We start from the raw sequence: 18654 nt of genomic DNA, 5'->3' as shown, positions 1-18654 counted from the left end.
GCATAAATTGACATGCTGCGGATTTAAAAAAAAAAAAACACTGCAGGTCAATTTATGAATGGTTTTTCTACAGGCTTTTTTACGAAGTGTGTTGATGACATTTGTTCTAATCTTATTCACTTTTCTGCTACTGTAATACGCTGCATATTTTTTGCAATGAAATCAGTTGCGGAAAATCTGCAGTATTTTTGCTACGTGTGGACTTAGTCACCGGTATAAAAATACGCTGCATTAAGTCTTCTGCATGACATTGTTTTTTTCTTCTTTTTTTTTTTTTATTACTGCCTATGGCCAAGGAACTTTTCATGGAAATATTTTACGGAAAAACTTGATAAATAAATCTTTCTTTTTGATAATAGGTCATTTGCGTACACATCAAAACACTTTTCCTTACAAAGCACATTTCATTTAATATAAGTACAACTCCATTAAGAAATGCTTATAACAAAAGCATCCAAAAATATGAACAGAAAATCCTGTATGCTATATAACAAACAACGTTCTTAAATATGCATGAAACAAACAAGATGGGGTGTATTCCTGTCCTCAAAAACAGCTTTTCACTAGTTACCCGCTTAGCCGGCACAGACAGTAGTTCAGAATCTACCTGAAAAAGATTTGGAAAAAGTCTTGAAGCACAGTCTAAAAGACGACATAAGCGATGTACAAACTCCCGAAACAGCTCATATACTGCAGTTCAAAGACCAGATTTCCTCAAGACTGAATCATCTTTGCAGCTTCTGCTTTAATAAGAGCTATGAGATCCTGATTGATAAGGAACACAAAGCGGAGGCCAGATATCTATTGGAAAGAAGTGGAGAAATCATGAACAGTCGGTTACTCCTCATATCACCATAAAAAGGCTAAGGCTAGGAGAATACACACTGCGTCACAAGCAGAGATATGAAGCTTCTGGGAGAACGTAAGCGTATGTTTTTTTTTCTCTCCAATAAAAAAAATAAATCAAAAAAAAAATAAAAAAAATCGGCAGAAGCACTCTCATAGCTACTCTAATGAAACAGCAAACTATTATACTGTAAAATGTCTGGATGTAAAGTAACTATTTAAAGGCTATGCGCACCTTTGAGGGCTTTTTTTTTTTTAAATGAACTTAGATGTGAGTTTATATGTGGATCCAGAGTGTCAGACACACAGGACCCGCCGACACTGAACTCGTCAGGTCCGCGGGACTGACGCAAATCAGTGAATAGCGAAAGATACAGCTGTTCTGTATAGAGAATACAGAACAGCTGCGTCTCCAAAAGTACAACAAATTTTTAATAAAAACGAATCAAGAAGTTACACGAATCACACTGACTGATCTATTTATTAAAAAGCCCTCAAAAGGTGTACATAGACTTTGACACACACACACACATATATATATATATATATATATATATATATATATATATAAACCCTTTAACTAATACAGACGATTAAATCTCCTATCTTACAGCTTCAGAATAATAGCCCATAACTAGCTCAACTACAATAGAAAAGCAATTGCTTATTTACCTCCACCACAGAGTTGTGACTTAGCTTCCACTTGCTCCCTGGTAACACGGGTCGACCATCAATGTAGAGAGCTCTTCTTCCCTCATTTGCAATGAAAAAGTCTCCATTGTTCTTTAGCTTTATAACACCTTCATTACAGAAAACGCAAAACAAGATCCAATGTGAAGTCGACTGAAAGGTTAAGAAGCTTTCCATTTGCAAACCACAATAAGATGAAAAGCACATTTAACCACTTCCTGACCAGAAGCTTTACCCCCCCCCCCCTTCCTGACCAGGCCCATTTTCAAGTTTTAGCCATGTGCCAATTTAAAAGCAAACGGTTCTTCTATTACTCTTCCAATCTACATGTATTTTGTCTTGGTTTTTTTCAGAACATATTGGGCTGCCATATTGTGTAAAAAAAATAATAGATATATTTTACTTTTTAAAAAAAAAATATGGACAAAAAAAAAATGGAAAATAAAGTTGAAAAAAATGTGAATGTGTGATTTTAGATTATGTTTTTTTTCACATCTGGTGCATGCCACTGGCTAAACGCACCTGAATACATATTTGGCAACTTCTACCGACTTCAACGATACCAAATATGTGTATGTCTTACATGCTGGGCGCAAGGTGGCGCTTACAAAGAATGGTGCGCAAACTGGGTTTTAGAGAAAAAAAATTCCAAAGCTACTCGGCTGACACCAGACGACCATTACAGGTGTCGTGACATTCCCAGTCCACAAAAACTGATGGCCTATCCTCAGGATAGTCCATCAACATCTGATCGGTCAGGGACCGACACCCCTGTAGATCGCTGTTTTAAAGGGACCACATTGCTTATACGAGCGCTGCTTCCCCTTCATTTCCTTTACTGCTCACACGGTGAATCGCGGACACACTTGTAGCGGCGGTTCACAGTATTACAGCCTTCTACCATTCAAGTGTATACAGTGTCTTTTATTAGATGCAATGTAGGCTACAGGACATAGCGATCTTTGGCTGGTCGACCTGTTTCGTGCATGGCCAAAGTCGCCGTGTTGCAGATAGACAAATTTATTTATAGAGAAAAATTTTATTGAAAAGAGAAAAAAAAAGAGAAAAATAAAAAAAAAAGTGTGTTTTTTTTTTTTTTACATTACATTATTCTTCTCCTCTGGCAGTCTGCCAGAGAGGGAGAAGATTCAACTGGTGATCGCTGTGACAGGCTGCCACAGCGATCACCTGACCTGAGACCACTCCGAAGCTCGGTGATACAGCTGTCTAGACAGCTGAATCATGGAGCTCCTTACCGTCGGCATGGATGTGACAGGCTGTCACAGCATTCACATAGCTGAGCGCCTTACCGTTGGTGCACAAGCGCTGCTGGGAGGAGCAATGTGATCGCTATGACATGCTGTCACATGACCGGAGACCACACTGAGTGGTCTCAGGGTTGAAAGCTCTGTGATATCAGCTGTTTCTAGACAGCAGTATCACGGAGCTCCTCTAAGTCGGCGCGTAAGCGCTGCTGTTAGGAGCAATGCGATCGTTGTGACACATTGTCACAACGATCGCACGACCGGAGACCACACTGAGTGGTCTCCGGGTGAAAGCTCGAGATAGCTGTATCACAGAACTCCTCACAGTCGGCGCGCAAGCGCTGCTATCCGGAGCAATGTGATAGTTGGTTAGAGTTCTAGAGACAGCTGTATCACGAAGCTAAAGGCTGCCGGGGAGCGGCAAACAAGCTAACTCTGCAGGACGTTCTGGAACGGCCCTGCAGAGTTAATTGCGGAGCGCCTGGACGTATAGTCTATGGGCGGTCCGGAAGTGGTTAACCACAAAAAAAGAATTAAAACAATTGTTGCGGAATTGCTGCGTTTTTTCCGTCTGGATTTGCGGATGGAAAAAACGCAGGATAATACAGTAGCAGCAAAGTGGGTGAGATTGAACAAATCTCATCCACACGCTGCGTAAATACTGAGCAGAAAAAACACTCAGAAATTTATTCCGCAGCATGCCAATTGTATTTGCGTAATCGCTGCATATTTGCTGGGGGTTTACCCCATTGAATTTAATGGGGGGTGGGGGGTAAAACCCGCAACAAATAGAAGTTGTTGCGTTTTTTTGCGGCGATTCCGCTGCAAAAAAATGCAACTCCGAATAACCCCCCCCCCCCTACTATACTTACCTAGGAGTCTGTGTTTCTTTCTCCGAGCCGGCCTCCTGGGATGATGCTTCATCCCATGTGACCGCCGCTGCAGCCAATCACATGCAGCCAGTCACATTGATGAAGCGTCATCCCAGGAGGCCGGCCAGGATGACGTTTCATCCCATGTGACCGATGCTGCAACCAATCACAGGCTGCAGCAGTCTCCTGGGATAGAACATCATCCCGGGAGGCCGGTCTTGCTAGCAGGCCGGTTAATGCAGCAGTTTTCCGCAGCGGACATTCTGGGCGAAAAACTGCACCACAGTTTGGTGCGCTTTTTCACCCGGAATACCCTGCGGCGCACAGAGCGGATACGCTGCATGCTTTAACGCAGCGTATCCGCCCCGTGTGAACACGCCCTTACTATTCATCAGCTCTATTTAGCAAACAGTGCATCCAAACAAAAAAACCATTATGGGGGATGGAAGCCCTAAACAATATTAGGGGAACCTTCCCGTTCCAACCATAGTCAGACAGATCATCAATAAATATAGAAAGATTTCAAAAAGGAATTTAAAAAGTGTACGAGTAGTGGCCATTCAAGCCTCAGCTCTGCCTACATTTCAGGGCAATAGCATTAATTCAGAAAAACAAAAAAGGGACCCCACTAATCAGCCATGGGGAAAAAACACCTTCAGAAACAAAAGAAAGTGTATTCACGTTAAATATATTGGAACATGCAATCACCACACATAGAAGTGTGGAATAAATGATCAAGAATCAAAGTTGTAGATCCATTAAAGGGCTTGTCTAAACTGGACAAGCCCTTTATCTGAACAGCAAATTGTCCTAAGTCCTGATACCCTAAACTCAGCCAATATCTCTGCGGGAAGCTGCGTGTAGTAACGCACAGCCTCTGCAGTGGTATTACATGATACCTATTCAAATGAATGGACAGCCAACTAATACATGGTCATCTCGAGACTGTCAGAGAAGGAGTCTCTTTCTAAAAGCTCTAGGGTCTGCAACACCACCAGCAGGTGAAACTTTCAGTAGCAGGACTACCTGGTGTTTTGGATTGTCCGTTCTATGATCAACACGTCAGAATGTTTTTGTGGCGGACCACTACAGGATGTTATAGCATTATGTGCTTTCTTATGGATGCGTAGACGTAGCAACATACATAATATGAGATACCGCTTTTAAATGTGGACTAAGGCCCCATGCACACGAACGTGCTTTTGCGGCCGCAATTTCCGGGAGAATTGCGGCCCCATTCATTTCTATGGGTCCATGCACACGACCGTGGTTTCCACGGTCCGTGCATGGCCCAGGAGCCCAGACCGCAGAAAGAACGGGCATGTCTTATTACGGCCGTGTTCTGCTGTCCAGGCCCATGGAAAATAATGCACAGCCCGCGATTTGCAGGTGGCTCGCAGGTGACACTACGCGGCCTGCCGACTCAAAAATCACGGCCGTGCACATGGCTACGGTCGTGTGCATGAGGCCTTATAAAAATCTGGATGACCTAGCAATAGGTTATCAGACCATAAATTACCTTGTTTGCGAGAAATCTTCCATGCAGGGCCCTCTAGTGACAGGTCCACATCAATTTGGTTATCCTTAGTGGCTCTACCAAGCGTTATCTGGGAGAGAGATAAAATTAACTTTGCTTCTGTTCATGGAAAAAAAACGCACAACAATAAAACCAATATTTTGTGTACTAGATTGACTATACTACCTCTCGGGACCTCATGAGATATCGCACCATGCGTCCACGTAAAACTGCCAATGTCTGTGTATCAAAATCCGGAGAGCTCATTCCTACACAGGACAAAACACACAACAGTCATGTACAAATTAATAACACAGATGCCCATTTCAATTTAGTGTTAACTTTGTTTTCTAAATTTATACATCAAGAAGGCTATCTACAGTCTAAAACTACAATTTATCATTGGTAATCTAGACTGGGTATGCAAGGTCAACCTAAAAAGCGCTTAAGAACGCCATGGCAGTATCCCGGCATGTTACGTCACTCTTGTGAACATAGGTTAATCCTGCAGAGGACATTCCTGGATAGATCTGTTCTCTGTTTTTTCTTGGCACTGATATAGTATTTGTGTACTGTGTAGAGATGGCAAGAACCTGGTTAATGCACAGTGCTGTGTGTGTTGCGGATGCATGTCTGAAACTAACTTTAGACAGTTTCTCTTGGTGGATCCTGTAGATTTGAGAGATCCGCTGACATTCTACGGTCTATCGGGCATGTCATAAAATGTCTGCCATTGGGAGAAATAAGAATCTGTATGTAGGCTGTATTTTAATCTGTTCGATTCTTAAGTTCCCTCAGGTAGTCTAGCAGCCATTTATTCCTCCTGCTATTTTAAATGAGCATGAATGTTAATGGTAGAGTCAGCATAAAGTGTGTTGCTTCAGTATTACGGACACATTGATTAACCAGACATTTTACTTTTATGTATCTGGTGCTGCAGTCTCATGGATAAATGTCACTGAATTTCATGCAAAACTCACTACAAAGCATTCTGCATATTTATTTATTTCTGTTACTTATATAGCACCAACATATTCCACAGAGCTGTGCAGAAGTTGTCCTGACTCACTGTCTCCAATACGGCTCAATCTAAATACCCGATCTGTATATTGAAGTAGGAAACCAGAGTACCCTAGGGAAACACACTCCAACACCGGGAGAACATAGAAAAGTCCATGCAGATCTTGTTGTCCTTGGATGGATAAGAACCCAGGACTCCAGTGCTAACCACTGATCCACCATGCTTCATTATAAACAAACAAACAAAAAAAACAGGATGGGCCTGATGAAAAATACATAGAATACGGACCTGTTATACTGTCAACTAGCACTTGCCAGCGATGCAGCTCTTGTTCTAATTGACGGATCTCACGTTTCTGCCGACGGTCAGCAACTGTGAGCTCTGTAGTGTACAAATAATAATATTATATAAGAAAATACATAATAGAATGGACTGCTTTTTACAGGGAAATACTTAAAACCACTAATATGCAGAAAATGTGATCAAAGCATGCACTAAGAACCGCACATACATAGTAACTAGTAGGGATGTCACGATACCAGAATTTGGACTTCGATACCGATACTTCGTGTAGTATTGCGATTTCAATACCAAAACGACACTTTGCCAACAGTAATAAGAAAAAAAAGTTCTTCCCTTTTCTGATGTGAGGCGCGAGGTGTGATGAATTTTGAAAGTGCCTTACATTAATAGTAATTAACCCCATCATGTTTCTCAGTCATAATGGGTTAATGTGTGAGGTACAAGTTTTTTTATTTTTTTTATTTACAGCGTACACATCATAAATGATGCAAAAAAATAGTTGTGCAGGTTATTACGGCCGCACCAATACTAACTATATGTAGGTTTTATGTATTGAGACTTATTTTAAATTTTATTGTAAAAAAAGGCGTATATGTATTTTTTAAAATGTAATATTACTTTATGTTTTTACTTTATTTTTAAACTTTAATGTACTGGCATATATCAGATATATGCCAGGACATTAGCCTGTGGACTGATAGTACACAGGCAGTTGTTAGGGCATACTTAGGTATGTCCTAACAGAAGATATGGTAAGACAGCCCTGGGGTCCTTCAATAGACCCTGGGCTGTCTGCCCATATATGGTATTAGGGATGCACGGTGCATCGAAACTTCGATACGGTCTCGATACTTTGCATCCCTAAACGGTTCGATACCGCTATTTCCTGTATTTCGATACTGAGCTGTGCAGCCGCACAGCTCAGTATAGTAACACATGAATGTATGGGAGCGCGGCTGTGTAATTCAGCCACAGCCCCGCTCCTAAATCATGATAAGTTCGCGGGGTCAGGATGATGCGATGCGGCCAGCACTGCACTAATGAGCGGCGGCACTGGAGACAGAACATGGCGGGCGCACTACAAAACACCCCCATGTTCTGTCCTCAGTGCCTGAACTGCCGCTCATTAGTGCAGGGCCGGCCACATTACCTCATGCTGACCGCGCGCGCACTTCCTGTCAGGAGCGGGGCAATGACTGTATTACACAGCCGCAGCCCCGCTCTATAACGGCGGAGATCAGAGAAACCTCTCATCTCTGCTGTTATTCCCCTGAATGCTGCGATCACAGCTGACTGCAGCATTCAGGGGAAAATGAGCAGGGGGGGATGCCCCTGGATCGCGTCACAGGAAATTCCTGTGACGCGATTGAGGGCCATACCATATATGGGCAGACAGCCCAGGGTCTATTGACGGACCCCAGGGCTGTCTTACCATATTTCATGTTGTTAGGACATACCCAAGTATGTCCTAACAACTGCCTGTGTGCTATCCATCCACAGGCTAATGTACTGGCAAATATCTGATATATGTCAGTACATTAAAGTTTAAAAACAAAGTGTAGTTAAAATTAAAAAAAAAAAAAAAAATACACATTCACCTTTTTTACAATAAACATTAAAATAAGTCTCAATACATAAAATATTCACACATTCAATAATGGCGCGCACAACAATTTTTCTGCATCATTTATGATGTGTACGCTGTAAAAAAATGAAATAAACACGGCTTTCATTCACTTATTAATGTGAGGCGCGATGAATTTAACCTCTATGTTCCTCACATTAATAGTAATTAACCCCATCATGTACCTCGCACATTAACCCATTATGACTGAGAAACATGATGGAATTACTATTAATGTGAGGCGCGTTCAAAATTCATCACACGTCGCGCCTCACATCAGAAAACGGAAGAATTTTTTTTTTTTTATTACTGTTGCCAAAAGTATCGAAATTGGTATCGAAATCGCAATACTAAACGAAGTATCGGTATCGAAGTCCAAATTCTGGTATCGTGACATCCCTATATGGTATGTCCCTCAATTGCGTCACAGGAATTCCCTGACACGCGATCCAGGGGCATCTCCCCTTCTTATTTTCTCCTGAATGCTGCCATCAACTTTGATCGCAGCATTCAGGGGAATAGCGGTGCAGATTTCTCTGATCTCCGCCGTTATAGAGCGGGGCTGCGGCTGTCTAATACAGCCATTGCCTCGCTCCTGACAATAGGTGCGTGCGCGGTCAGCCTGAGAGGATGCGGCAGGCGCTGCACTAATGAGCGGCTGTTCAGGCACAGAAGACAGAACATGGGGGTGTTTTGTAGTGCGCCCACCATGTTCTGTCTTCCGTGCCGCTGCTCATTAGTGCAGCGCTGGCCACATCGCATCATCCTGACAGCGCGCACTTGTCAGGACTCAGGAGCGGTGCGATGGCTGTATTACACAGCCGCAGCCCCGCTCTCATACATTCATGTGTTACTATACTGAGTTGTGTGGCCGCACAGCTTAGTATCGAAATACATGTGAAATAACGGTATCGAAGTTTTGATGCATCGTGCATCCCTAGTAACTAGTATCGGGACACCTACACGTTACACCTACAGGAGCTTTTATGACACCTCATTCTCAAACCGTAGGTATTAATATGAAGTTGGTCCCCTATTTGCGGCTAAAACAGCTTCCACTCTTCTAGTAATGTTTTCTACAAGATTTTGGAATGTGTCCATTCATCTGTTAGCATTTGTGAGGTCAGACGCTGATGTTGGAGGAGAGGGCCTGGTTCGCAATATCCGTTCTAGTTCATCCTAAAGGTGTTCAATGGGGTTGAGGTCAGGGCTCTGTGCGGGCCAGTCAAGTTCTTCTATATCAAACTCACCCAACCATGCCTTTATGGATATTGCTTTGTGCACTGGGTACAGTCACGCTGGAACAGAAAAGAACCTTCCCCAAACTGCTCCCACAAAGTTAGAAGCTACAATTGTCCAAAATGTCTTTGTATACGGAAGAATTAATGTTTCCCTTCAGTGAAACGAAGGCCTAGGCCAATCCCTGAAAAACAACCTATCCCTCCTTCACCAAACTTTATGGTTGGCACAATGCAGTCAGGCAGGTGATGTTGTCCTGGCATTCGTCAAACCCAAACTCATCTATCAGACTGCCAGATAGAGAAGCGCGATTCATCACTCCACAGAACATGTTTCCACTGCTCGAGTCCACTGGCGGCGTGCTTTACACCACTCCATCCGATGCTTTGCATTGTGTTCGGTGATGTAAGGCTTGCATTGTAGCTGCTTGGCCATGGAAACCTATGTCATGAGTGTTGATGAATTTCTTTCTGCCCAATGCTCCTCAGCGTTCAACGCCCCCGCTCTATAACTTTACGTTGTTCTGTCACTTCGTGGCTGAGATTCCGAAACACTTCAACTTTGCAATAACACCACTCACAGTTGATCGTGGAATATCTAGGAGGGAAGTCACAAACTGACTTGTTACAACGCTGGTATCCTATTACATACCACGCTGGAATTCAGTGAGATCTTTAGAAAGACCCATTCTGTCACAAATGTTTGTAAAAGCAGACTGCATGGCTAGGGGCTGGATTTTATACACCTGTGGCAATGGGACTCAATGAAACACCTGAATTCAAGGATTAAGACGTGTGTCCTAATACTTTTGTCCAGATAGTGTATATTAGCACCTTGCGGAGTACTGCTGCTCTTTAGTTTTCATTTGCTATTGCATTGTAGTCACAACAGATTTGCAGCGACTCATTTATTTAACTTTGCTATGGGGTGCTGAATTTTGGAACAACTTACCATGTTCCAGAACTTCATCTCGGGAATCCCTACAAAAATAATCACAGGATTAATATGAATGAAAAGTGAAGGCTGCAAAGCCAAACTGAAGAAATTAAAGAGCACACAATATTACTCTGCTACAAAACCCATAAAGAGATAGAGAATTTATTAAGCAAATGGACCTCAGCAAACTCCTAGACAATCTGTATCAAGAAACAGTCTATGCGCCTCTTAAATCTACAACGAGGTCGATGGAGCAGCGCGAACATTCCCATATATATATATATATATATATACACACACACACACACATTAAAGTGAATAGCGTTAATTATCTCGTTACAATGGCACCTGTTAAAGTGGTGGGATATATTAGGCAGAAAGTGAACAGTCAGTTCTTGAAGTTGATGCTTTGGAAGAAGGAAAATGGAGAAGTGTAAGGATCTGAACGACTTTGCCAAGGGTCAAATTGTGATGCCAAGACAACTGGGTCAGAGCATCACCAAAATGTCAGGTCTTGTGGGGGTGTTCCCGGTATGCAGTGGTTAGTGCTTATCAAAAGTGGTCCAAGGTAGGACAACCAGTAAACTGGAGATGGGGTCATAGGTGGCCAATGCTCATTGATGCGTGTTGGGAGCGAAGGCGAGCCCAACTGGACCGACCCAACAGAAGAGCTAAAATTGCTGAAAAAGTTACTGTTGACTATGATAGAAAGGTATCAGAACACACAGCTGGCTGCATTTGGGGCTGTGTAGCCACAGACTGGTCAGAATGCCCATGCGGACCTGATCCACTGCCACAAATGCCTACAATGGGCATGTGAGCATCAGAACTGGACCATAAAGCAATAGAAGTAGGCCTGGTCTGAATAATCACTTTTTCTTTTACATGTGGACGGCCAGGTGCGCGTGCCTAGCTTACCTGGGGAAGTGATGGCACCAGGATGCACTATGGGAAAAAGGCAAATCTGCAAAAGCAATGTAATGCTCTGGGCAATGATCTGCTGAGAAACCTTGAGTACACCTCTACCTGGTGATGCTAATAGTAGTGTCTTCTTTCAGCAGGATAACACACACTGCAAAAATTGTTCAGGAATGGTTTGAGGGACATAACAAAGAGTTCAAAGTGTTGACTCCAAATTCCCCAGATCTCAACCTGCTCGAACAAGTCCCATGGGGACCCTAAACTTACAATTTATAGATCAGAGCTTTTTTTAGGAAGTTACATTCCACTTCCTATAGACAAATCCTCTGAAATAAACTAATTTTGGTCAATCCAAATGCATCAAATTATCACGTTCTAACCTAAGTTTGGTGTCATCAAGCATGTCTTCTGCATCAGAAAAGTTTAGGACTTGGTCTCCTTTGGGTAACGGCTGAACTGAAATATTGAAGGAAAAAAAAAAATGAAAAAAAGGAAGATTACCCAAGGGTCAGCATTTAACTGTGTATCTGCAACACAAAGGGGAAGAACATGAGTTAGATACCAGTTTGGTCCTCCAGAAGATAGTACTGCTTCATCAGCTGCCAGTGAACCTGGAGAGACTTGGCCGTGCGTGACATATAGAAAACCTCTGGATGTTTGCTTAGTAGATCTTGAAAAGTCTCCAGTGTAGGCTGAGAGCTCTGTAACAAAAGAAACACCAATAGTACCAACACTTCGTTAGAAAAAAGAAAGCAGCACGTGTTTCAATATGTACCCAGGATCATAGAAAAACATATCTCGAATTTACTTCTGAATTTTTGAGAAATTATGTTGTTATGCCGGATACCTCTGTATAGTTTGTGCGATCTCAATTAAAAAATGAAAGGACAACAATATGTTTAGTCAGACTCTCTTACTTACTGAGCTGACGGTACTTAGCAAGTGTTCTTCTGCTTTACTGAACAGCACCTTGCTTTGAATGGCAGCGATAGCCTCTGGATGCAGCTGTCGGATTGCCTGGCATGCTAGCCTATAGAAAAGCATACATTTGTTGACTCATTTTGCACATGCGAACACTAAATTAAATTGAAAAAAACAACAACTAATTTTCTGTAATATTACTCACTTAGAGATGACAGGGTCGTACAGAAGAGCATACCACCGCTCCTGTATTTCATTGAGAGTGAAACGACAGCTGAACTTCACACCAAGATGTACGGCCTGCAGATCATTTGTCTGAAGGTGAAAGCCACAGCCTTGTATTACTATGTGGCACCAATAATAATGTAAAGAAAGTTTTCAGGTCACAACAATATTAAATTAACCCCTTAATGACCAGGCCTGAAAAGACCTTAAAGAGGCTCTGTCACCAGATTATAAGAGCCCTATCTCCTACATAATCTGATTGGCGCTGTAATGTAGATTACAGCAGTGGTTTTTATTTCATTTTTGACAAAGTTATGAACAATTTTAGATTTATGCTAATGTCATTATTAATAGACAACTGGGCGTGTTTTTACTTTTTACCAACTGGGTGTTGTACAGAGGAGTGTCTGAGGCTGACCAATCAGCGTCCTTCACTTCTCATTGTTCCAGACCAGCTTCTTTCACTGCACAATCACGCTGGTGACAGAGCCACTTTAATGACCAGCTACATTTTTCTGTTTTTGCCTCTCTGCGTTTCAGCAGCCATAACTTTTTTATTTTTTCATTGACGTGGCTGTATGAGGCCTTGTTTTATGCGAGAGAAATAGTATTTTTTTCCCACGCAGTTTGGTTATTACGGTCGTGTAGATACCGAATATGCGTTTTTATGTAATGTGGGGGGCAATAAAATATATTATGACTTTTTTTTCTTTAATTTTTTGTTTTTAATCCCATTCAGGGATAGCTTTATTTATAACTTTATTTTTTACTTATAATGTATTAGCATACCCCTGCTAATACATCACACTGTGTCACTATGACACAGGCTGCTGTTATAGTGTGCCCGAAGAGCAGGCAAACGGACAACCCTGGGATCCTTTGTAGGTCCCCAGGGCTGACTGCAGAGGGATTCCCCGGTGCGATCAACGAGGGGAATTCCCTTTGATCATGCCGCGGTCACGGACCGCGGCGATCACAGGGTTAAACAGCTGGGGTCCGAATATTTTCTGACCCCAGCTGTGTTCAGGAGGTTTCTCTGAGATCAGGAGCTGTTAGAGCTCCTGCTTAGAGGATGAGTACTCACACGAGCGCTCATCAGCCTCATCTACAACGACGCCAAAAGACGTTGTTGTAGACTGGGGATCTGCACCGCCTGACGTTAAAAGACGGTGGGCGGCCGGGAAGGCGTTAAGGATGGCCAGAATGTCAGAAGTGAAGACTTACCTGTAGCACAGTGTTGATAAGAAGCAGATCATCGGCCGGTTTCCATCTGCCCAAGTCCTTGGTAACCTGCAGTGGCTGTTTACTCTTCTTTATCCTTTTGGTGATGCTAGGACTCGGGGCAGGGGATGGTGGAGCTGGTGTAGACACCGTTTTGCAGACTTGCTACAATAAAAGATACATTGCCGTGTTCCAGTCATATATTTAAAATGCTATTACACATTTAAATAGACAATTAAACAAGAACGGAGGAAAAACGAACGCGTCATAATTTATTGTCACGTGAACGATGATAAAGGCCTTACTGTTCGTTTTGTGAAATATTTTTTTAACTTAATTTATCCATAATCTGTATGTCTAAATCATAACTGCAGATATCTCTTGAAGATAGAATGTAAATATGCGACAGGTATATATATTGAAATCTCAAAGCCATTATATTCCCTTTTGTATGTGATCTGCAGACGGAGAAATGATAGGAGGACATAGATCCTGTTATCCCAGTTTCTTATCTTGATTGTCCTACCTGAGAAAACGTAAGAAATTGTCACTTCCTGCAGCAACAAGCTGAGGGCAGAGGGATGATGCTGGCTTTTAGTGCGCTCAGCGAGGACTGATCCTTTCACTTGCAAGGAAAATAAACCATGACACTGCCTATTGAAATCAATGGAAAGTCTCTAACACACAGGCGTGCATGGTCCTCTATATTGTAAGCCCCTCTTTCTAGCAGTCCTCTGTCTGGGCTAAAAAGGAGGCAGCCATCTGGAAACATCCCTCATACTTTTATATGCCCTACTAGGGCATTGGGACGTTCCCTCCAAAAAAATAAGCATCATCGAAGATTATTAACCCTTTGCTTTGCTAAAATTGATCATGAATGAATCACTTGACTTACCTTCTTCTTCTCACTAGATGAAGGTTCACTACCAGACAATCTTCCCGATTCTCCTCCGCTGGGGCCTCGTGCACGACTAGAGGATTTGGCAAGACTGCTCTCAACCAATTCATCATCAAACTTCTTTCTTTTAATAAACCTGCCAAATCAAGAAACAAACCATTTAGAATGGTATACAGGATTAAAGCTATACGAGCCATATATGGAAGAAACAACCCTTTCCCCGTCATCAAATAGAGACCAAAAAAAAGAAAGATTAACCCCTTAAAGGACCAGTGTCACGAAAAAACAAATTTTTAGATCAATTTGCTTTTAGTGTTTTATTAAACATTTTTTTATTTATTTGTGTGTTTGTGTTTTACTTTTTTTTATTTTTTCTTGTCCATGGGGGCTGCCATTTTTTTTTCATCTCTGTATGTGTTGATTATCGACACATACAGACATGGAATACGGCAGCTACAGTCCACTATGCTGTACGCCGTCTGTGTGGGAACGGCGCATGCGCCGCTCCCACACAGTCCAAATTGAACTGTGCGACGTCCGGCGCCATTTTCTTGTGGACCGGAAGTCGCGGCCGGACAGTAAGATTACTAATTCCGGTCGCGGCTTCCGGACTTGTGCACTTGGAGCAGCGGTAGCAGACGGAGCGGACGGACCGGCAGGAGCAGGTAAGTTAGGTCTGTGAATGTACGTGTTTTAGTGTGTGATTACTACTGTATGTAAACCTACTACACTGTGTGTTAGCTCAAAAAATGGCGGCACACAGTGTAGGAGGTTAGACCGTTCAATCCCCTCGTTTCTCCCGGCACTAGCCAGGATAAAGGAGGGGGGGATTCTGAGAGCACACTAGAGCGAGTGAGTTTTCTCAAATTTTGCAGCACAAAGCAAAGTGGTTGCTTTACCACATGCCAATGCTGCAATTTTGGGAATTGCTCCATCTAGTGACCAGCACTGGGAAATATTCTAAATTAGAATCTAATTTATAATATTTCCTGACTCGTGAAAAAAATAAAAAAATTAGAACAATGTTTAATCATTTATACACTGTTTAACTACACATTCCCTTTAACGCCGAAGGACGGACATATCCGTCCTCTGCAGCTGCTAGTTCGCTCAGGAGGACGGATATATCCGTCCTGTGATGGCGCGGGTACTGCCACTGTACCCACGCGATCAGTGGCAGGAGCACGGCTGTTATACACAGCCTGGCTCCTGCTGCAATCGAAGCGCGCGCCGATTCCGAAAGTTTAACCCATTAAATGCCGCTGTCAATAGCGACAGCGACATCTAATGCGTTTGACAGAGGGAGGGAGTTCCCTCTGTCAGCCCATCGGCGCCACCGCAAAGAAATAGTGGGTCACCGTCGGGTTTCCATGGCAGCCGGGAGCCTAACAAAGACCCCCAGGTCTGCCTTCAGCAAATGCCTGTTAGGCAATGCCGGAGGCATCGCCTAATAGATTGCCTGTCAGTTTTACACTGACAGGCAATAATGCTTTGATATCCTAAGTATACCAAAGCATTATATATGCGATCAGCACATCGCATAGTGAAGTCCCCTGGAGGGACAAAAAAAATAAATGTAAATCAGTTAAATAAAGTTTGTGAAAAAAAAAATAAAAAAATTACACTCAAAATCAAATAAAACTACTTTTGCCCAAAAAGTGGTTTTATTTAGTAAAAGTGTCAAAACAAATCACACATACACATACATGGTATCCCCGCGATCGTAACAACTTGACCAATAAAATGAACACATTAATTAAACCGCCGGATGAACGGCGTCCAAAAAAACAATGGCAAAATTCTCTCTTTTCTCCCGATCCCCCCCATAAAAAAAATGAAATAAAAGTTAATCTATAAGTCCTATGTACCCCAAAATAGTACTAATGAAAACTACACATTGGCCCGCAAAAATCAAGCCCACATACGGGCACATCGACGGAAAAATAAAAAAATTACGGCTCTTGGAACGCGGCGATGGAAAAACAAGTAATTTTTTTCTAAAAGGCTTTTTATTGTGCAAACGTAGGAAAACATAAAACCCTTACATATTTGGTATCCCCGTAATCGTGCCGACCCATAGAATAAAGTTAACATGTTATTTACGCTGCATAGTAAACGGCGTACATTTATAACGTGAAAATCAATGCTGGAATAGCTGTTTATTTTCAATTCTCTCCTAAAATAAAGTTAATAAAAGTTAATCAATATGTTATAAGCATCTAAAAATGGTACAATTACAAAATACAACTCGTCCCGCAAAAAACAAGCCCTTATACGGCTATGTCGACGGAATACGACTCTTGGAATGCGACCGTGAAAAAACTAAAAATAATCCTTGGTCATTAAAGCGCAAAATGGCCCGGTCACCGTCGCAGGCGCAGGGGGGCGCGCCGGCTCTCGCAGGGGGGCGCGCCCTGGCTCTCGCAGGCGGGCGCGCCGGCACTCGCCGTCGCAGACGGCGCACTCGCCGTCGCAGGGGGCGCACTCGCCGTCGCCGGTGCAGACGCAGGGGGCGCACTCGCCGTCGCCGGTGCAGACGCAGGGGGCGCACTCGCCGTCGCAGGGGGCGCACTCGCCGTCGCCGGTGCAGACGCAGGGGGCGCACTCGCCGTCGCCGGTGCAGACGCAGGGGGCGCACTCGCCGTCGCCGGTGCAGACGCAGGGGGCGCACTCGCCGTCGCCGGTGGCGCACTCGCCCACGCAGGGGGCCCACTCCCCGTCGCCGCTGCAGACGCAGGGGGCGCACTCCCCGTCGCCGCTGCAGACGCAGGGGGCGCACTCCCCGTCGCCGCTGCAGACGCAGGGGGCGCACTCCCCGTCGCCGCTGCAGACGCAGGGGGCGCACTCCCCGTCGCCGCTGCAGACGCAGGGGGCGCACTCCCCGTCGCCGCTGCAGACGCAGGGGGCGCACTCCCCGTTGCCGCTGCAGACGCAGGGGGCGCACTCGCCGTCGCAGGGGGCGCACTCGCCGTCGGCGCACTCGCCGTCGCCGGTGCAGACGCAGGTATGCTGAAGGACAACAGCTCTCTGATTTTCTACTTATCAGAAATGAACACCTTACAGCTCCTATGGAACTACAAACCCCATCCGGTAATGTCACCTTATTCTGAGGGTTATAGACCTACAGTAGCCTGCTCATACTATGTAAATAAATATATGTTGTCACCTGGAAGAGCTCCTCCTCTTGGGTATCAGGCCAGACCCCTGGGAGAGGCTCCTCTTATGTCCGGCGGTGGAGTCCTCGTCCTCAGAGCGACTGGCGGACGCGAGAAGGGCGTCCATCCCTTCTGCTATTCTCCTCAGAACATCCGGTGACCGTTCTATCGATTAATCCACCATTATCCTGCCCGGCTCTTCTACCTCCGCTAGAATCTTCCTTATCGGGGCCCCTGACGTCACTTCCGGAAGTGCGGCCTCTTGAGAACACTAGAGAGAGTGAATAGGATGATTGTTTGTCCGCTGGAGACGCCATGTTAGTGGAGGGAATGATGGTATTACTTCCGTAAATAGAACTTGTAACTAAAATACAGCTTATAAAACGAGCTGCTGTTAATGTATCAAAGCTGGAGTAAAAGTAGCGAGCCACATCTATGAAGACTGGCGTACTTAGAAAATACAGTGCAGTCCTATTGTTCAATAACACTTATCTGAATAGAAAGCTTAGTAAATCAGTTAACTCCTATCTCCAACACCATCTAAAATTCTTAAAGAGGGCTTTCATGTTTTTATTGCTGTTTTTCCATACTAGCCAACTTTTCAGAAGGGACATCAGGAAGAGTTTCACATAATTGTTTCCAGTGGAGTCAGGCAGGTGGTGTAGTTGTGGTGGAAACGCAGAAGTTGTGCAAAATCACAAAAAGTACATCCATAACAAAAGAAGCAACTAGCTTCTAATTGATCTCAGCTCCTGAGGCTTTATTCACACATCTGTCAACTTGCATCTTTTTGCCGCAATTTTCAGAAAAATTTAGCTATCCCCTTTTGTTGCGATTTTTCAAAAATTGCTGCAAAAACGCAAATTGATGTGTGAACACAGCCTGATTTGTTTTTTTGCATAGGGCCGGAGACCTTTAGAGCTGACTGTCAGCGCCTTATTAGCTGACCGCTCCTTCCTTTTCTTACGTGAGCAAGTGTAATCTCGTTTTAAATGACAGTT

The 18654-nt window shown here is 43.7% G+C and overlaps 1 protein-coding gene across 1 annotated transcript; it reads right to left on the bottom strand.

The window, feature by feature from the left end:
- Positions 1-384: 384 nt before the first annotated feature.
- On the bottom strand, positions 385-17913 carry MCRS1 (microspherule protein 1). Its single transcript, XM_075852164.1, has 13 exons — positions 17665-17913; positions 14496-14634; positions 13604-13765; positions 12360-12469; positions 12155-12263; positions 11796-11934; positions 11614-11689; positions 10328-10356; positions 6499-6591; positions 5376-5458; positions 5193-5280; positions 1519-1646; positions 385-801 (listed from the first exon to the last, which is right to left on the bottom strand). The coding sequence occupies exons 1-13, from the start codon at positions 17778-17780 to the stop codon at positions 715-717; spliced, it is 1359 nt and encodes a 452-aa protein (XP_075708279.1). The 5' UTR covers positions 17781-17913; the 3' UTR covers positions 385-714.
- Positions 17914-18654: the final 741 nt, after the last annotated feature.

The sequence above is a fragment of the Rhinoderma darwinii genome, chromosome 2, assembly GCF_050947455.1.
Source record: "Rhinoderma darwinii isolate aRhiDar2 chromosome 2, aRhiDar2.hap1, whole genome shotgun sequence".
NCBI lineage: Eukaryota > Metazoa > Chordata > Amphibia > Anura > Rhinodermatidae > Rhinoderma > Rhinoderma darwinii.
This window is presented reverse-complemented; position numbering and strand designations above follow the sequence as displayed.